The 17,894-nt window shown below is 32.3% G+C and overlaps 1 protein-coding gene across 1 annotated transcript; it reads left to right on the top strand.

Annotated features, from left to right (window-relative positions):
* Positions 1 to 12,975: 12,975 nt before the first annotated feature.
* Positions 12,976 to 17,540, top strand: LOC103486005 (plant cysteine oxidase 2-like). Its single transcript, XM_008443795.3, has 5 exons — positions 12,976 to 13,841; positions 15,154 to 15,275; positions 15,883 to 16,039; positions 16,147 to 16,350; positions 17,109 to 17,540. The coding sequence occupies exons 1-5, from the start codon at positions 13,613 to 13,615 to the stop codon at positions 17,231 to 17,233; spliced, it is 837 nt and encodes a 278-aa protein (XP_008442017.2). The 5' UTR covers positions 12,976 to 13,612; the 3' UTR covers positions 17,234 to 17,540.
* Positions 17,541 to 17,894: the final 354 nt, after the last annotated feature.

Genomic DNA, 17,894 nt, shown 5'->3' with positions numbered 1-17,894 from the left:
AATGACCTAAATCTAACAAATTTGAATCAATTGGCCTAAATCTGCTAAATTTGAAGCAACCATAAATTCAATTGGCCTAAACTTAACAAAATTAAAAGTTCAAATGACCTAAATCTAACAAATTCGAAGCACGTCGAAATTAATTGGTCTAAATCTGCTAAATTTGATGCAACAATAAATTTAATTGACCGAAACAACAATAAATTCAATTGACCTAAGTAACAATAAAAGCACAGGCCTAACTCTAACAAAATCAAAGTCACCTTAAAATTAATTAAGGAAATTACAACACTCTCAAAAGGGAAGGGAAATAGTGGAAATTAAAAAAAAGAAAAAGTTACCTTTGAAGACCAATTTGACAGAATAGTTTTCTTAGCTGTTTTCAACCCTCAAAAGGGAAGGGAAAGAGAGAATTTTTTTTTAAAAAAAGTTACCTTTGATAGAATAGTTTCTTTTTCCAACACTTCCAATTGATCTGAGACATAGGTAAGAGACTGATATTCATTTTTTAAAGAAAAAAAAAGAAAAAGTTAAATTCAAATTCAAATCCAACTTTTTAAAATAAAATAAAAATAAAGTAAATAATTAAAATAAAATAAGAAATAAAGGACAAAATGTTATATCTACAACTTCTTAGAAGATTATCCCTTCATTGGTTAAAAAAGTATTTCTTGTAGACAAAGTTAATCAATTGAATTTTGCACTTTAATTTTTTAAACAAAATGTATCTTGCATACTAATTAAACAATCAAGAGCAAATTAAAAGATTGTTTCATAGAGATCACAAGAAATTGAATTCGATCTTGAACAAAAATTAAAGAATTCACATGCTAAATTAGAAGAAAAATGGAAGAAATTCTTAGAAGATTACTCCTCTCTTGGAATAAAAGATTGATGGAATATTTTGCTGGAATTTTTTCTCCATTGAAATAAAAGATTTCTGGAATATTTTTTAGACAAAAAATGACAGAGTGAGATGGGAGGGTTCTGAAAAATGATATTTAAAGAGAATTTGGGTGAAAATTGGAGTCGGATTTATGAATGGATCAAATATAACTGAAAATTGATTAATATTTACAGAAAAATGAGTTATTTATAGAAAAGAAATGAAAATAACCGCTTCATGAGTTTCGAAGTCATAACTTCAGGGTCAGGCGCGCACTCAATTTGAAGGAAAGGAGAGGATTTTCGGAAAGTTGTTGTATATTTACTAGATTGCCATAAAAAATATGTGAGAAAAAATGATTTGCAGGCTATGAGATTCGAACACAGGACATTAAAGGCACGCGCGTGAGGAGAAGACGACACGTGGTAGCGTGAGGAGAAGATGACACGTGGCATGCGTAGATTGGCTGAAGAGTGGAGAAGATGCGTGCGTGAAGTCTTTCGAAAATGGGGAATAAAGGAATATGCTCGGCTGGGATTCGAACTCACGACCTTGAGGTGTTTTGCGTGCGTGGAAGTATTGAATCTTTTTGATTATTTACCAATTGGTCTCTGATCTTCGATTTACCCGATTTTGCTTGTTCAGACTTCGTTTTAAGTGTTTTTCATTACATTGGGTTCGTAATAGAGTCTAGATTCTAATTCTGTATAAAATTATAAAAATAATGAATATATGCATGATATAGGTAGAGAGAGAAAATGTTGAGAGAAAATATGCTATTGTCATATAATTTTAATTGCGTGAGAGAGGGAATTGACAAATTTTAAAATTTGAGGTTTTTTTATTTCAAAATTTTTTAAAAGACACAAAAAATTTGTTGATAATTAATGACGCTTTAAATGTGTCAAGAAAAATTAAGTTGTGTCAATAGAATTGTGTCAATAAATAATTTTCAACGACACAATTGGTACCTTTCCCATCTTTTTTATTTTCAATGACACAATATCTTGATTAGTAGTGTCATTAAAACCCATTTTTTTAGTAGTCGGGGGAGAAGAGAAATCGGAGCGACCAAGATTCTTCGTCGACAATCTCTTAGATTGGTGGGTTCAACCATAGTCCCTTAGACAATGTTTGCTTGTTCGACGGTGTGAGATTAGTGGGTTTGATGACAGTCTCTTAGATTTGGAGATGAGTTACATTGTTTCCCATTTTTTGGTAGGGAGAGGGAGAAAATGTTGAGCAAATTGTAAAACTCTTTTTGAATGTTGCGCGAAGAGGGAATTGGAAAATTTTGAATTTTTTGTTTTTTTATTTCAAAATTTATTTAATGACACAAAGAATTTTTCATTAATTAATGACACTTTAAATGTGTCAAGAAAAATTAAATTGTGACAATAGAATTGTGTCAAGAAATAGTGTGTCACTTCTATTTTCAACGACACATTTTACTCCCACCTTATCCCTTTTTTATTTTTAACGACACAATGTTTTGATTTGTAGTGTCGTTAAAACCCAAATTTGTACTAGTGGTTGTCTAACTACTGGTTGGAAAGGAATGTACCTAATGCAGGAAACAGAAAATTTGTATATTTAATATATTAATAAACAATATAGATAACGTTAAATACATGACGATTTTTTAGTGTCAACTATACAATTTTACTTGACGTGTAAATAGTGTCAAGTATGCGATCTTGACGATAGATTACTTAACGTCAATACAGTGTCAAGTAAACGTATACTCGACGTTTTATTAGTGTCAAGTAAAGGTATACATGATGTGTTTTGAATGTCAAATAAAGGTATACTTGACGGTTTTTTAGTATCAAGTAATCTAACTATACTTGACAATAGATTACTTGACGTTTTTAAAAACGTCAAGTAAAGGTTTACTTGACACTGTATTAACGTCAAGTAATCCAATTTCTATAGTAGTGTATAATGGATGCATTGTCGATGGGGTAAGATTTCACACTGCAAAACTTGATTTATGATGCACTACACAAAATAGTGGAGTCATGGTAATTAGTGAAAGCAGTGACAGTGGAAGTGGCGATAACAATTTCTACGGTGTTCTGGATGAAGTGTTACACGTCCGCTATCTGATGAAAAGAAGTGTTTGACTATTTAAGTGTCGGTGGTATGACACCGACAGCAACAAAAGCCAAAGAACATATGTGAAAATAAGGTACAAAGCAATCAACATATCCTGATTTTGGTTCGTCGAAGAACCGATCATTCTTGGGATGCAGACACAACAAGTATTTTACCTAAATAACCTAAAAAATGGTACTAATTAGAAAGTTGTCCAAGTGGTCTAGAATAAGCGTATATAGGACGTGCCCGAAGTGGATGATGTTAAGAATGAGCAATTGAATATACTTGAAATCGTTGTCGACTATCAAGTGGATGAACACATTGAGGATGACACTCTGTCCAAGCCTGACGTTGATCCTAGTCGTTGAAAAACAGATTGTGCATCATGTTGCTGACGACTTCATAGATGATGGGGACGAACAATTGTCACATCAAAGCGGATCAAGCGATAGTATGTTCGCTATGGAACTGTACTGAGACCACACTGGAATACCAACACTCGATAGATACTAGTGTGCTTGAAAAAAACGCTAAAAGTAACTATAATGGGAGAAAAAAGAATGGAGGGCGAGAGAGATGGAAGAGATTAAAGCCGAGAGTGATAGAAGAGAATGAGAGGTAAAGAGAATTTTTGTTGTGTATCAAATGAGAGGTGGGATGGAGTTTTTATAGTAGATGGGGGAGGCTCCAATTGTCAAGTAATTATATACGACAAAAAATCCTCTAATGGTTAGGTTTTTATGATAGCCAAAAGTACCAGGGTGAAATGGTTTTGTAACGCCCCAAATTAAGGTAATTTGTTCTTAATTATCTTAAGTTTAATTTTTCATTAATGTTGGGTGTTAATTGATTTAATTGTTGAAATATTTGAATGTGGAGGTTGAAATTTATTAGATATTTTGAAAAATATCTAATTGTTTAAAGTTGAAATTTTGATTAAGGTTGTTTGTTTTAAGAGATTTGTATTTGGGAGAAATTTGATTAATTATATGTGATTATGTAATTAATTAAATTTGAAGTTGAAATAATTATATTATGTAGATATAATTATGTAAGGATATTTATTTTGGAAAAGATAAAAGTGATTTGATTGGAGAGACAGGGAGATTTGAATTTCAAAAATAGATTTGAGGGGTTTAAATGAGAAGAGAGAAGAAGTTGTTTTATTTGGAATAAAATAAGGAAAAGATAAAAGAAAAGTAATAATAATTTTATTATTATTAATGCATTAAATAGGCTTCTTAGGAAAGACAGTATTCATCATCTTCCTCAACAAACCTTAAAAAACCCTAATCTCAAACTTCCATTAACCAGTCGCCGCCACCACTCATCTCCAAGTCGTCGGTTGTCGTTCGATTCGTCGTCGAGATTCGCGAGTCTTCAGCCGCAAACACCAGAGTCGTCTTCGTCAGCCGTCGGTCTCTGTCTCCATCCGTCTTCGTCGTTCAGGAATCATCATCGCCGCCGCGCTTTGTGATCGTCCATCAGCCAGTCGTTCGAACCAACCCGAGTCGCGTTTCTACAAGTTGCTCCATCGGTCGTCATTCAGCTGCAACCCAAGACGTTCTCCATTCAAGCCAGTTGTCTTCGTCGTTCCGTCAAAGTCAAGCGTCATCGAGCGTCAGATGCGCTTCCATCGAGCTGTCTCTGTTAGCCGAGTCAAGCGCATGCTTGTGTGAATTGCTGAGTCGTCCTCGCAAAGCCGAGTCTGCATCTAAGTCATCCGTAGCCGAGCCGTCAGCCCAACTCTCCACAAGCTGCACCTTCGTCGAGCCCGACCCGTGCCGCGTGTTTCTGGATCCAAGCCGCACCGAGCCTCCCTGTGCGCGCCTGCTTCAGCCGTGTGCCTGCCTCCTCCAACTGTGAGCTGCGATCCGCGAGCCACCCTGTCCTTCAGCCGAGCCGCCTAGCCAGTTTCTCCTTAAGCCAAGCCATTTTGAGCCACCAAGCTTATTTTTGGCCTTTTCACCTATTTTTGGTAAGTTTTGATTAGGTTTTTGGCATAGCCATCAGATGTTGATTTTTGGACCCTAAATAATTTAATTTTATATTAAATTGAATTATTTTTCTTAAAGGACTGGTTAGATCATTGGAAGTAAGTTGTGGAACGTTGTCCTAATATAAGGTTGAGTTTGATCCGACATCAACTTTGGATAAGTTGAATTAGCTAGATTTTTGGATTCTAAACTAACTGCAAATTTAGTTATCTTAGTATTTTATTCTTAATGTTTAGGATTTTTTGGGGAAGCTTGACTTTGCTGTCAGGAGTGTTTTTCTGTGAATTAAGCTAATCTTCAGGTAAGAGATTCTCCTACTAGACCTTCAATTTGAAGTAAGAGCTTGTATGTAATCTCCCGTTATGCGTTGTTGTAGCTGAGATGCATAATGAGTTTATGTTATGATAACTGATAATCAGGACAAAGTTTATGCTTATGTTGACTGTTAGTTATGACATGGTAGTGTGATGATGATCATGTTTGATGATGTTGATGTTTATGCATGAATTATTAATCCCATCATTAAGACTACTACGATTAATATTCATGTCATGCTTATGATGTTATGTTATGCTGCATGCTATTGGATGGGGTGTATTGTTAGCTTTTTTTATTAAAGTCATATCCACATGGGTGTCCCTCAAGACCTTTTTATGACTGTGTAGTCCGACGGGATCACCAGTCCAACATGAGATGATATGTGTACGAGTGGCTCGACGGGGCCACTCACAGCCCGATTGTCTTAGTGTTTCCTTCGAGAATCACTAAAGACCAGTTTGTCCTAGGTGTTCTTTGTGTTCACTAAAGACCAGTTTTGTCTTGGGTGTTCCTTTGGGTCACCGAAGACTAGAGATGTTCCTATGGGATCACAGATTGCACGTGTTCGGGAACGTGCCAGTTAGGGGTGCCACTTTACAGGACTCTAATAGGAAGTTAACAGCCACCTAGCGAGACTAGTAGTAGGTCCCTTACTGAGTATTTTTTTTATACTCACTCTCTTATGTTTAATTTTTCAGGTAGAGGTAGAGGTAAGGGTAGAGGAAAGCTGGCGAATGACAAGAAGTGACCGTGACATGCCATAGGGAATGTTTTGCTTCCGCCTAATGTTATTAGAATGTGATTTCAGTATCTATGCACTTTTATTTATTTTACTTTTTAAAATTAGATAGGGCTCGAACTAGAAATTTGTTATTTTAAGATTTATTTCTATTGATTTATTTATTTATGATTTTAAATGAGTATTTGAAGTTTTGACCATGAATATTTGTTTTATCTTTAAATTTAATTTAAGAATTCTTTTTTTTTTTAAGTAGTAATGATCAGTATAAAGAGTTGGGTCGTTACAGGTTTTCAATGTTATCAAATAGTATGAATTAAATTCTTAAATCCAAAATGGTTTTGAAAATTCAAAATAAATTTTAGCAAAAAATATTATTTTATTAATTCTCAAACTGCAACAGCACCCGCACATGCGGAAACATAAAATAATGTGGGAAATTAAAGGCTTCCATATTGCTATCTTAGCAATGTGGGAACGCTTACTTGAAATAAAATAATAATATAAATTTTACCTTGTCGAAATTTATTTGCTAACACGTTGTAAGACTTATCTAGCTTTTCTTCACAGGTTAGTACTATATATATGGATCCTCCCCTTCCCTATTCTGGTAGATTTAAATTGATTGATCTTGTAAGGGTTACGTTGCATTTTTGCATGTGTTGGTGTATTTCCTATTCTTTGTATTGGTTAATGAATGAGTCCTAATAAAATATGAAATATCTTCTACTTAGCCACGTGGGTTCAATTAAATTGATGAATCTTCTCAAATAATAATAATAATTGAATTATTTCCACTCCTACTATGTGGGATGGGTCGTACTTTTTTTTTTATATATATATATAGAAAAACAAAAAAAATTAAAAGAAAAGGAAGAAAAGGAAGAAAATTAATTATTTGCTCCTCGTTTTAGACAAATAAAGAAAAAGCTATGAGAGACAGAATATTAATAAGAAAAATAAAAACATGTCTCCAACACAATTTATTTATGTCTGAAATTAACCATTTATCCGACATTATGTTGTCCTTTCACATATTTGTTTTTTTATTTTATGTTTTTTAAAATTTTGTTTTTTCTAAATTAGTTAAAAATAAAATTCTATGGTTGTACTGGTCTTAATTTTATGAAAATGTTTGAAAATATTGATTTAATAATAAAATTGATGAATATTTCTAGAAAAGAATTATGAAAAGAAAAACACCAAAATTTGAATTAGTTAAAAATAATCTAGATTATTTGTCAACACATGTAAAATGACATAATCCAACCTTAGATTTTAAAATTAATAGTGTAAGTTCATGCTGATTGAAAGATACTTATTAACACATTTCATACTTTTTAAACAAGTTATTATTATTGTTCATTTTATACCTTTGTTTATGTTTATTTTTATATTACAATGAATTTCTTTTTACGATATAGTGAAAATATTAAGAAGTTAAACGAATTTATTTCATCTATCATCGTTTAAATCTAATTTTCTTTTTAAAAAATGTACAGTATGTAGGTTAAAATTTGCAATTATTATCCATCGATATAAAATGACAAAAAAGAAAAAAAAAAAAAAAGACAATTGATCATTTATACATATTAATGTAGCTAATAAAAATATTAGTGGCTAATTTTAAATAGAAAATGTAGTAAAACCATTTCAAAGTATTTAAAAGCATATTTGTAAGATTAGAGCCGGAAAAAAAATTATATCTTTGTTTCTTGTAATTTGATTTGAGTCTAATTTTTTTCTTGGTCTCTGACTTTTAAAACATCCTATTGTAAGCTCCGAAACTTATTTAAAAAGTAAGTATTCGATAAAGAAAAAATAGATCAACACCAAAATAAAATAAAATCTAAAATATAAGGATAAAAACTATAACATTTTGAAATTAGAAAAAGAAAACTTAAATTGGAATCAACCTCAAGTATAAACTAAACCAAAATCTGAAAAGTGAAAAACTATACTTTCCTAAGATGTTACAACTTTAGAATAAAAAGGAAGTATTGTGCAAGACAAAAGGTATTTATTCCTTTTAAAATGAAGTCTATATTTGTTTAATTAAAACTCAAGAATATTTTATTAAATTTAACTCAAAGCTACAATAATTATTTAAAATATTGTGCTTAAGAAATATCTTTCTCCCATTACATCAACACAAGACCACTATTCTTAAAAAAAAAAAAAAAAAAGAAATACACACACAAAACCACTATAATAAACATATATCATCCTAACAAGACACATATTCAATATCTTTCTATCATCCTTTGCCCCAACAACAACAATCATTCTACCTAACAAGAAGAAAAAATCTCCAAGAAGTTACTTTTTTTTTTCCTTAAATATGTAGTTTTCAAATTTTAGTTTTTGCTTTCCTTGAAAAAAAAAGTTGGCTAAATATTCAAATACATGCATGAAAATGGAAATCACGAGAACAAAAATATAAGTTTGAAAATTTAAAAAAAAAATCATAAAATTACGCATAAGGAACCTTAATTTTTTTAATTTGTTTTTTTATAGTTAAACTTATTAAAAATACTTCGAACCATAGACTTCAAAAAAAACTAGAAGTAAAAATAGAAAGTAGAAATAATGTTTATAAATTTAATTCTAAAAACGGACGACTGTTATTAAATAGGAACTTTACTTTTTGGTTTCAAGTTTATGAAAAATTGTGTTGACAAATTATGTTTGTTTTTTCTACTTCTTTTCTAACTAAATACTTTAATTCTTAACTAATATTTTTATTTTTTTAAAAAAAAGAAAAAGTAAACTTTTAATAATTATATTCTTTTCAGTTTTCAAAATTGGGTTGAATTTTATAAGAAACTTTTAGAAGATGGACAACAAAATAATATCCAAATAACTTGCATTTCAAAGAAATTATATTCTTTAATCTCTTACATGTGAGGATTTTCAAACATATTCTATATTCACTATAAAACAATCAAACAAAAGACACATATATAGTCTTAACAATTATATCCTTCCTAAATTTCATGTTATATATTATTTAAATTTAATTCAAAATATACTCATTGAATAATGATTTTTAACTACTTAGAAATAAATAACAATAAATTCCAGAAATAGGATAAAACTAAGGATATACCACAGTATTAACTTGAAAGTAATTTTAAAATTATTTATGAGAGTGACTCGACTTTATAAAAAGGGATTTTTTAAATAAATATAACAAAATTGACAAAATATTTACGATGTTTAGAACAACGGAAAAAGCCCACAAAAGCTCATAATGAAAAATATCAAAAATATGTCTCAGTCAACATGTGATTAATTGACCACACGCGTGCATAGTTTTTCTTCTAAACAATCTTAATATGTGGTCGTGTTTAGGAAATGTTACACGATTGAATACCAAATCTAAACGATCTTGGTTCAAGATCATGTACCAATATCTTTCATATCATGTATCAATATTTTTTATATCATGTATACGACCTTGTACTAATATTGTTTAGATTTGATGCACGATTATTTAGATATTGGTACACGATCGTGTAACGAGATCTAAATAATTTTTTTTCAAGATCGTGTACTAAGATTTTTTTATTTGGTATACGATCTTGAACAAAGATCATTTAGCTTTGATACACGATTGTTTAGATTTGAAAGAGGAAATATATGAGAGATGGCAAAGATCCACTACAAGAAATTGAAGCTATCCCGACACACCAAAATGCGTCGTGATAGACGAAGTCGGGTAAGATTTACCCCAATGTCGTAAACCTGTGTCGAGATTGGTCCTCTATCTCGACATATTTTTGAAGATGTCGGCACAACTTAAGGTTTTCTCGACAAAATGCACGTAAACGTCGAGGAAACCTTTAATTAAAATAATAATTTCAATTTTCTTTAATGCCATGAAAGTAGACATTGACAATTGTTGGGGCATCCTCGACGTGTATACTTTCACATCGTAAGGAAAAATTGAAATTATTATTTCAATTAAAGGTTTCCTCGACGTCTACATGCATGGCGTCAAAGAGTGTCAGCCTATGACGATGTCAGGGTTGACCACGTCGGGAAAAACTGAAAATTTAAATAATTATTTCGAACTTTTCCCTGCATTGTCAGAAAGACATCGAGATTGGTCTGTCTTTGACCGAAGTAAAGTTGACCATGTCGGAGAACTATAACTTTTGAAATTTTCTTCGATGCCATAAAGTGAAACGTCGGGATTGATCCCAAGTAATTCCAATGTTTTCACTTATGACATCAAGATTAGTGGGTTCTCGCGATATTTTCGGGCTGCGTCACAAGAACCTTGTTAATAAGTTCTGTGTTCACAGAACACAGAATGCACGAAGAGAAAAAGAAAAGAGAAAGAGAGAACGAGAGAACGAGAGAGACATTGTTGCCGTGTCGTCTACCATTGCAGTCATCGTCCGCCACTTCCTTGCTCGCAGTTGTCACCCTTTGCCTCCCACTGTCCTCTTTTTGTTGTCGTCCTATGCTGCAGTCTCTACATTTTGGTAAACATACGTTTTTGTTTTTATTTTTATTTTCTAAATAAATGTATGATTTGTATTTAATTTATTGCATAAATAGAACATAGATTGTATATTGATTATTGTATGTATAGATTGATATTAAATTTATTTGATTGATATTAAATTGTATGTATAAATTGTTGAAAGTTTATGAATTAAAATGTATATAAATCGTTTATGAATTAAATTGTATGTACAAATGGAATATTCAAAATTGTAGTCGATTAGTGTTTAAATTATTGAAATTATGATTATTATAGAGGATCCCAGTTGAAATTATATTTAAATGTAACAAAAGTGTTATAATCAATAAAATTGAAGATTTTAAAATTGTTGAAATAGTTTAAATATTTGAAATTTTTTATTGATTTGTTGTGGCTATTATGCAGTTATGGTAGCTAGTAGTTTTTTTATTTGTGACTATGGTTTGTTTATTGAAATTAAGTGTTAGTTAGAATTATGGTAGTCTTTACTGGTTTATAATTTGTTGGAAGTGTTGAGATAGTTTCTAAAGCTTGTTAGTTGGAAGTGTTATGTAGCTTTTAAAGATTAAAGTAGTTATATGTGATTAGGTTGTTTTGGCTATCATGCAGTACTTACGGTAGCTTTTTAGTTTAAACTTAGATGTAGTGAAAGTTGGGGTATTGGATATGTGATTAGGTTGTTTTGTGCAAGCGGTCGCGAATGCACATGTAAGTTTAAGATTTTTTTTTTTGTATATTTAATTTATAAGTTTGCTTTAATAAAAAATTTTCTTGCAGAATCAAATGCTGGAACTCCAATCTCAACCCACTCGAAGGGTTCACAACCACTCTCCGAAGACGAGATATGCGAGACAATTTTGGGTAGACAACTGGGCTGCTCAAAAGGTCTTGTTGGGGCCCTAGGCCAAAGTCCCGAAAGACTGTTGGCAATTCTTCATCTTCATCATATGAGCAAGTGGTGTAAGCTAGAGAGGTTACCGAGCTAAAAGCCCGCCTTGACAACACTCAAGAATGTATTGCACAACATACGCGAGCAATGGAAGAAAGTAACTGAAAACATGAAGAAAATGCCCGATAGATGGAAGAAATGAGGAAGATGATTGAAGAAGTAACTTGGGCACAAAGAGGACCTTTATTCCATTGCGGTACGTATTTTTCAACTTTTTAAGTTCTTTAATTTTTTTATCACTTATATATATCTAAATTTAATTTCCTTTCATTGTAGGTGGGGAGACATGGGAAACTGGCGTCCGCGACCATTAGTAGATTTAGTTTTTAGTTTTTATTTATCATGTAATTCCTGAACCTACTATACCTTTTTAACATTTGAATTAATTTTAATATAAATTTGATTTGATATTTCAATTATATTTTAGTAATTTTATGTTAGTCATTTTTTAGAATTTGATTGAATTTAAATCGAATCAGAATCTAATTGAAAAAAAAAAAGAAAATTAAATAATAAAAAATAAAAAATATTTTAAAAAGGTTTTCTCGATGCATAAATGGCGTCGGTTTTAGACACCTCTATCGACGCGGTGTTTGTCTAAGTTCCCTCGACGCAGCATTAGAGGTACTCTTTTGCCGAAGCCGTCGTGTATGTTAACAATACGCTATTGTCAATGCCTCAACCAGACATCGGGTTTAAGATTTTCCCTGATGTTTCGTGTCAGTCGACAAAGCTAGTGTCGGGCAAAAAGAATGGCCGATGTCATCCGGTTCCAGCGTTAACTTTGCCTATTGTGACGTACTATTGTTGACATTGTCCCCGATGTGGCTCTCGACGTCGGAATAACCATTGCCAACGCGTTTTGTGATTTTTATCGACACGTGTATGTGTTAAGATAACCCTCTTCTTATAGATAGGTTTATCAAGTGGAAATTTGAAAAAGTGAAAAAAGGAAAAATATAAAAGAAAGAATAATAATGATTATAGAACAATGACCATGACTTCAAAAACATATAAAAGAAAAATTATAGAAAAAGAAAAGAAGGAAGGAGCGGAAGATTGAAGCCTAAAGTAAACCTTGAATATTTAAAAAAGAATAACTGTTTTGTTAAACGAGGGGTTATATTTATTAAAATTAATTTTTATAAAATATTTTTAATTATTTAAAATTAATTTAATGTTAAAATTTATGGTTATAAAATCTATATATTATATAAATAATTTAGTTTTTCGGTTTTATAAATAATTTATTTTTTATGCTGTATTTACAGATAACATTATTATCATTTAAAACAAAATTTCAATTTTCCAATGGGATGAAAAACATGTTTTATAAATTTTTTTAAAGAAAATTAAAAATAATTCATTCCCTAAACCACTGTTTGCTTATAGGTTGTTTGTAAAACTGTAATGGAATGGCGTTTACTTCTTGTTTACCCCAAAAAGAAAAAAGATATTACAAAAGGAATCCTTAGTTGCCGTTTGGGGAAATCCTCTGTTCACACCCATGCAACAAATCCGCCATTGTTAGGGCTAGAAGAGTCAAATTTTATCACTAGTACCTTGTTTCCAAATCCCCAAACCAGGTTCTGTATACCACCAGTTTATTCTCAATCTTAGGGGCGGCCACCCAACCCCTCCAAGCAGATTTCTCTCTTTCTTCCATTTTTCTCTTTATTTTATCCACTTTTTTTTTCCTTCTTCTTTCTCTCCCCCCTCCCCCCCCCCCCCCCCCCCCCCCCATCTCACAATGTATTATCATTCTACTCAAGCAATTCCTCCTGTTCCAAATGGCCCCCGGTTTTCCTTTCTTTCTCCTCTCTTCTTCTTTCTATATAATATTTTCTTATTTCACTTCCTTTTTCTGTTCTTTCATCCTCATCTCCTTCTTCTTCCCGACTTTTTCCCTTTTCTTCGGTTTTTGTTACTTGTTCGTCTCTGATTTCTCGTTTTTCAACAAACCCCATTTCCATTTCTCTTCAATTTTTGATTCCTCTGCTTTATAAAGACCGAACCAGATCGTATTTCTGCATCCTTCGATGTTTTTCGTATCTGGGTTTTTGATTTTGGGTTGAACCGTGTTAATTTTTTTTTTGTGGGAGGGGGGTTTTCTTGAGTTCTCCCGAGGATGGAAACGAGAGCGGTCGATCGAGGTAGTAATAGAATTGGGCATGTGAATAAGGTTCAGTACGTGAGAAGGGATTTTAAGAAGAGGAAATGTAGAAAGATCAAACGGCCGCCTATTCCTGTAGTTCCTATGGCGCTTCAGGAACTGTTTGTTTCTTGTAGGGAAGTCTTCAAAGGCCCTGGAACTGTTCCACTGCCTTGTGATGTTGAAAAGCTCTGCTGCATTCTTGGTAATATATTTCACAGTTTCAATCCTATTTTGTTTCATCCTTTTGATTCTTGGACTGTTTGATTTCTTTATGTTTTAACAATCACTAGGAAATTAGCTTTGTTCGATCCTTTGATTTATTTATTTTTGTCTTTTCATTTTTGGCTAAGTGACATGGTTTGGAAAGTTCTGAGGTTCTAGCAGCATTACTATTTCTGGCTACATGCATATTTTATACAACAGTGGAATTTTTTTTCATTACTCTGTTTCTTAAGTAATTTCTTGATCTTCTCCTTATTGATTTGTCATATTATATATCGTGCTTATATGTTAATTTCACCCCTATGCTCTTGAATTGTTTATAGGATTCTTTAATTTTAGACTGAAACCCAAAGAGAGAGAGAGAGAGGGGAGGTTTTCTTCTCTTGTGGAAGAGTAGATGAAAAACCCTCCTATTATTTTATAAATTTTATCAGAGGAACTTGTTTAAATTATCTTTCTGATGCATTTTTTTCCCTTTTTTAATCATAATATCACACACTTCGATGCCCCAACATTTACTTGAGTGAACATGAATTATTTGGTTTTTTTTATTGGCCTCGTGGGACATATTTGAGCCACATAGTTTCTGTTTAACTAGCAGATTTGAAATATTAAAAAACAAAGGGAATTTGGGGGCTATTTCAAATCTATGGTCAGCTCATGATTGTGAAATGAAGATTAGTGAAATTATGAGATAATAATAAAAAGGCTAAATTATAATAATACCTTGAACTTTGGTATTTGTTTCAAACGGATCTGTATACTTTTCGAACTAATTTCTGTTTTAGGCCATTGCCTCACTATTTTGGTCCTAATTTTTTCTAAATTTTTAAAGATATATGCTCTAAATCTATGATAGTTTTGTAACCTTTATTGAAAATTGAAAGGTAAGATTAATAAAGGTCAAAGGTAAGATTGCCGCTTTTGAAAGTATAGCGGTGATTTTGACAAAAAGAGGAAATTCAAGGTTTTTTTTATTTATATAATTTAACATAATAAAAGAAGTAGCAGATTTGTAGGAATAGATTCATCTGTCTGAACAATATAGTATTTGTAGTATTTGTTTACATCCTCAATCAACATACATCTCTCTCTTTCTCTCTTACAAATATTTTTTTATGTTGTGTTTGTTGTGCCATGGGGGGCACATGATCAGTGATGACTGATGAGCATTCTCTGATAATTATATTCCTTGATAAGCCCATGGTTTTTGGGAGAAATTGTAGGGTCCAGGATCATTGGATTTTGAACTTAATATTGACCAAATTCTTTTTACTTTTTCAATGCTGCAGATAATATGAAGGCAGAAGATGTTGGACTTAGTAGTAATTTGCAGTTTTTCAAGCCCAATGTTCCAGTCAAAGGATCCCCTAGAGTCACATACACAACCATATACAGATGCGACAATTTCTCGGTAAGGCTAATGTAGTGCCTTTCACCAGTTCCGGGCTGGTTTTCGTCTAAAGCAACCCTTTCTATGTTCAAAAGGGAAAGCATATATAAACCACGAGATTAATCAAATTGATATAAATCATGAAATTACTTATTAGCATTCAAGTTGAATTTAAGGCAAGCTAAAAGATTATAAGTTATATATATTAGTCAAAGTGCACAAAATATATGGGTTGGCCCAAGGGCTAGTGGACAAAAGAGCCATGAATTAATAGTGACATTTTTGTTAAACCTGAGTTGGTTAAAACACATGTCCTTAGCCAATAGGTCTGAAGTTAATACTCCCATTGATGTAAGATTAAAAAAACAATAGTGAGATTATAGGAGAATAACTAGAGCGACCAAACTTGTGAACTATAAGCGGTAAGTTACAAATCCTGAAAAGCTAAGTATGTACAGTCAAGAGGGCACTCTTTTAAGTCGCTGCAAACTAGAAATCTAGTTGAGCTGTGTGTATATTCTCTATAGGTTTTGTAACATCTATAAATATTTTTTCCAAAATGTGTAAACAACGTTTGATTGCTTGGTTTCAAATTCCTGATGGCACATCGTTTTTCTTCTTACTACAGTTGTGTATCTTCTTCCTCCCTGCAACTGGTGTAATCCCTCTACACAACCATCCAGGAATGACTGTTTTCAGTAAGCTTCTTTTGGGGAAAATGCACATCAAATCTTATGATTGGGTTGATCCAACCAACAGTGATGATACTGCCCAACCTTGTGAAAGTGAGCGCTTTGCAAGTTTCTTATTATAAAATATGAAATTGTTGGGAGAAGTTCTGGTTGTTGATCCTGAAGTGATGATGGGTTGTTTTCTTTTTTCCCTTTTGCAGGGAGATTGGCAAAGCTGAAAGCTGATGCTGTCTTCACTTCACCCTGCAGTACCTCTGTTTTGTACCCAACATCTGGAGGCAACATCCACTCATTCACTGCTATAACGCCATGTGCGGTGCTTGATGTGCTTGGACCTCCTTATTCCATGGAGGATGGTCGAGATTGTTCCTATTATAAGGAACATCCCTATGCATCTTTTCCAAGTAAGTTGCAAATGACGATTCCTTATTTAATCACTTAAGTTGACTTTAGGACACTTCAAATGATGCAAAAAGGGACAGCTGTCTTAATTGGTTATGTGTAAACTTTGGATAACTGTTTTTATTAGGTTGTTTGTTCTCGTGTTTTTGTCTGTTTTTGGGAGCGATTTTGTAAGGGTAAAATCTGCAGTAATCCTTCTAAAATTGAAAAAGAAAAAGAAATAACTGTTTTTTGAAAGTGACTTTTTTTTTGTCATTTGGACTTTTTCTGGAAAACAACATTCAGATTGTGAAATTTTGACAAGTTCATGAAATAATATTTTGGGTGGGACATTGTTGCTGTTATTTTTATTATTTTAATTTGAACTGTAATTCTTACTTAATTTTTCTCTCCTAAAATAGAAACAAGAACTGTTTCTGAAAACCCCCATTTTCCCGTACTTCATTATGCTATTTTTGTCGAGGTCATGGGATCGTTTTTGTCTTTTTAATATAATAGGGCTCGAATTGGCACGATGATTGTTTTTGTTAGAACTTAGAACTTGTATAATGCAGGTTATTTTGATATGGATGTCTTAGTTCCTCTTTTTATTTTCTCCTGTTTTTACACAAGTTTATGATTCTATATGCTCGATGATAATTAGCATGTACTCTTTCTCTAGAAGTTAATTCCCATATCCCGACTTAGTACTATAGAAAGTTTATAATTTTATGATTTTGCACTATTCTGATTCTTACATATTAAATGTTTTGTAATGCAGATGGTGACATGGGATTGGGAGAAGAAGAGGGTGAGGGTTATAGATGGTTAGAAGAGATTGAGGTGCCAGAAAACTCTCAAATGGATGGAATAGAATACTTAGGCCCTCAAATTTCTGACATTTAAGCCTAGGTTTTATTTTGTTTACCTTTGCCTCACATTCATTTACCTCCACACAATGACCTTCCCTTTTTTTCTTTTATTTATTTATTTCTTTCAACTTCATCTTCATTTTGTATTTTCAGGTTTTAAACTTTTTTTTTCTTTGACTGTAGAGCTTCTCCAAAAGTCAACTTCTTTTGGTTGTATATAAAAATGGTACACAGTTGTATCTTTCATGTCTTCTTCTTCCCCCCTTCCATCTTCCCCCCTTCCATGGAAGTTTGTTGAACTTTTCTGGTTTCAAGAGTGATAGAGATTTCTTCATGGGCTATCTGATTTAGTGCAAAATTTTTAATGAAATATTCACAGAATGTATATAAAGTACTAATAGCTAAACATTTAAGATGCCATTGTTGAAGGGGAAGTATTGATAGAAAGAAAAAAAAAAGAGTTTTCCAGACCTAAACTGGGGACGGGGAGACGGGTATTGCATTTTTCTTCCCAACCTCATTAGTGTTTAGCACCTAACTTATCAAAGAACTCCATCTTCCTCTTTCTTTGAAACATGTTCGCAGTGATATGATATTGTTATAAACTAACTTTATTTCTATATGTTTACGATTATCATTCTCTTACCATTATCGTCCCCTTATTTAGCCAAATGTGAAAACTTAACAAGCGTAAA

Source organism: Cucumis melo, chromosome 8 (genome assembly GCF_025177605.1).
Source record: "Cucumis melo cultivar AY chromosome 8, USDA_Cmelo_AY_1.0, whole genome shotgun sequence".
Taxonomy (NCBI): domain Eukaryota; kingdom Viridiplantae; phylum Streptophyta; class Magnoliopsida; order Cucurbitales; family Cucurbitaceae; genus Cucumis; species Cucumis melo.
The sequence above is the reverse complement of the archived record's forward strand: the minus strand, read 5'-3'. Positions and strand labels throughout refer to the sequence as shown.

Bases quoted from the DNA above. Each gene is read 5' to 3' on its own strand.
- LOC103486005 (XM_008443795.3), top strand. From the start codon at position 13,613: ATGGAAACGAGAGCGGTCGATCGAGGTAGTAATAGAATTGGGCATGTG. The intron at 15,276-15,882 runs GTAAGGCTAATG...TTCTTACTACAG, and splicing joins ACAGATGCGACAATTTCTCG to TTGTGTATCTTCTTCCTCCC. The intron at 16,040-16,146 runs GTGAGCGCTTTG...TCCCTTTTGCAG, and splicing joins TACTGCCCAACCTTGTGAAA to GGAGATTGGCAAAGCTGAAA.